This window comes from Thecamonas trahens (genome assembly GCF_000142905.1).
Source record: "Thecamonas trahens ATCC 50062 unplaced genomic scaffold supercont1.22, whole genome shotgun sequence".
Classification (NCBI taxonomy): Eukaryota; order Apusomonadida; family Apusomonadidae; genus Thecamonas; species Thecamonas trahens.
Genome location: NW_013657658.1, coordinates 447,092 through 449,839, shown reverse-complemented (window position 1 = coordinate 449,839; position 2,748 = coordinate 447,092). Strand labels below are relative to the sequence as shown.

The window sequence follows — 2,748 nt, the reverse complement described above, 5'->3', positions numbered from 1 at the left end:
GGGGGGGGGGGGAGGGAGGGACATACATCTCTCGAGTTAACATCATAAGAGTGTAAAGGTGATATGGCTGCGAGCGGTACAGGACAGACGGCATGCGTGGTGAAGGGCATGGGCAACGGCATAAACCCGGTAGATGCCAATGCCTCCACCACCGCCAGCGTCAGCCGCTCGGTCGACCGAGTCGTCGGTTCTGATGACATGTTCCGGGTCGACGTGACGGTGGAGGCACCTGCCTCTGCGCCGGTGGCATCGTCGGCGGTGACGCTCCTGCTCGACTCGTCAGGATCGATGGCCGGCTCGCGAATGCAGCTGCTGAAGGATGCCATGAAGCAGGTCCTGCTGCTGCTGGAGGAGCGCGGCATTACGTTCTCGCTCATCGAGTTCAGCTCGTCACCGCGCATCCTTGTCCGCACCGGCCAGGCATACAAGCTGGCAACTGCAGCAGTGGAGAAGCTGCGAGCTTCAGGTGGAACCGCCATGGGTGCCGCCTTACAGACCGCATTTCACTTGGCGGCGGCAAGCGTCAACAAAGAGCGCCTCCACACCATCATTCTCTTTACCGATGGCGAGGCCCACGACCCCGACGCAACAACGAGCGTCCTCCGCACCACGATCGATTGCCTGCCGGCCGGCCATCAGCTCTCGCTCCACACCGTGGGTATGTCATCGGAGCACAATGCAACGTTTTTGCAGCATCTTGCCAACATCGCCTCTGGGCGCTACACGTATGTGGCTGGTACGTCCGCCGACGAGGTCGACGTCTTTGCTCAGCAGTTTGGCCACATCCTCGGCCACGTCTCGTCCATCGTGTCGATGAAGACGACGCTCGACGTCGTCGCCCGCGACGGCTGGATCATCGAGGACATGGTTGCTCCCTTTGGCTTCACCATCTCCAACCCGACCGGAGCGAGCAAGCCTGTCTGGACCGCATCTCTCGGCATGCTTGGCACGGAGCAGCGTTTGGTCGTCGCGGTCTTTGTCCGCCCACTCTTGGCCGCCCCGACAACGCTGAAGGCGCGCAGTCGTTGTTCCCGCTGGAAATCGTCACAGCTACCGCCACCATGGCCCCAACCTGGAAGCCAGCAGCCACCTCGTCGGCGGCTATCCCGCAGTCCTTGGAGGTTGGCGACGATGACAGCCCCAGCGCCCGATCGCAGCGCGCGCGCCTGCTCACGGTCAAGACCCTCAAGGGCCTCGCCGCCGACTGCTCGCTCGCCAACACCCAATCTGCTGTCGACACGCTCAAAGATATTGGTGTCGTGTCGCGCCCAACTCCACTGGAGACCTCGCTCCGCCACGATCTAGACGCCGTTCTCGTTGCGCCCGCCAGCGCCGCCTCGCTTCCGGACACACGCTGCCTCCTCCACACTGCCGGCGTTTACGAGACTCAGCTGCCAGCAGCCGATGCGGGAGACTGCTTTGTCACAGGAGCCATCAAGGACATGTCCGTCACCCTCGATGGCTTTCTCTCCCGATCCGTCGCTCCGGCCATCCACGACACCGCCAGCCAGCTCCAGAGCGCCAACTTGGACCCCAGCACGCCGCCGCCAGCTCCCTCGCAGTCGCGCACAGCTCCCTACTCGCCGACTTCCCCGATACGCGCGACTCGCAAGTCAAGCCCCCATCTTGCAGAGCTCGAGGCCACATTGCGCAGGCGCAACAGTTCGGCCGCCCCAAAAGCCACAACCAAGACCCCTATCGCGGCCGAGCCAGTCGTGCCTCAGCCGTCGGGCCAGTCCGCCAGCTCTGTCCCGACCATTATTGCTGCCGGCGCATCGCTCTCGCTTGTGTCTCTTCTCATCTACATGTACATTCTCTGACAACCTGCATCGCTAAACAATAAACATCATGCTGGCCTAGCGATGGTGTGATGGCTATCGCAGGCGGCGCGGGGAGGGGGAGGGGGGAGGCTCGATCACAAAGCTGTTGCACTCGTTCCTGTTGTTTCTTCGGATGATAGCTCAAAGCGGCGAGTGTGGGTGAGGTGGTGGTCCATCATCCCATCTCCCGCCATCGACATGGCGAATCCAGAGTGCAAAGTCCGCAACAACACGGTCGCTCGCCCTTGTCGTCCGACCATGCCGAGCACTGCGCGCTCTGCCGGCACCCACAGCATGCACCCACTTACATCGCCCCGAACACATCGCTGCCGCCTACACCCCCAAGCACAACGGCCCCGATACCCATCACACGCGCACATCACCTTCAAATCCCGATCGCAAGCAGATGCTACCACTCGCGTGGCCAACCCTCACGCCAACCTTGATGCCGCCCGAACCGCCCAAACTCGTCTGACACACCACGTTTTCTCTCTGCCGCTCTTCTCTCTCTCTCTCTCTCTTTCCCTCTCCCGACAGAGACCAGGGCGCCTCACCATGCTATCGCATCCCCTGCTCCCACCACCTGCCATCCTCGCCCTTACCCTCTCCATCCTCATCCCCCTTGCGGTTGCTACCGGCAGTACGTACCGCCACAGCCCCTCCACCCTTCCTCGCCCCGGCCCCCCGCCCCCCACCTACACCATTGCCCATACCTGCCACCCATGTTGTCAGGCCGAAGGGTCATCTTCCACCCACCCCCACAGACCCACACCCACACCCACCCGCACCCACACGGACACATACATACACATACACATACACATACACATACATACATACACATACACATACATACATACAATCCCACACACACACACACATACACACACTCTCACACTTGCACACCCTCCACCCAACCCCCCCCCTC

At 61.9% G+C, this 2,748-nt stretch overlaps 2 protein-coding genes across 2 annotated transcripts in view; both read left to right on the top strand.

The window, feature by feature from the left end:
* The first annotated feature begins 3 nt into the window (after nucleotides 1-3).
* AMSG_05347 (uncharacterized protein) lies at nucleotides 4-1,730 on the top strand. The gene has a single exon (XM_013902600.1). It carries the CDS (start codon nucleotides 64-66, stop codon nucleotides 1,303-1,305), a length of 1,242 nt encoding a protein of 413 aa, XP_013758054.1. The 5' UTR covers nucleotides 4-63; the 3' UTR covers nucleotides 1,306-1,730.
* A 496-nt stretch (nucleotides 1,731-2,226) lies between these two features.
* Nucleotides 2,227-2,748, top strand: part of AMSG_05346 (uncharacterized protein) — a gene marked incomplete at both ends in the record, with an annotated part of 7,427 nt that continues 6,905 nt past the window's right edge. Inside the window, one exon of the mRNA XM_013902599.1 lies at nucleotides 2,227-2,240. Coding sequence (XP_013758053.1) covers nucleotides 2,227-2,240 — 14 coding nt within the window. The remainder of the gene's footprint in view (nucleotides 2,241-2,748) is intronic.

Bases quoted from the DNA above. Each gene is read 5' to 3' on its own strand.
- AMSG_05347 (XM_013902600.1), top strand. From the start codon at position 64: ATGGCTGCGAGCGGTACAGGACAGACGGCATGCGTGGTGAAGGGCATG.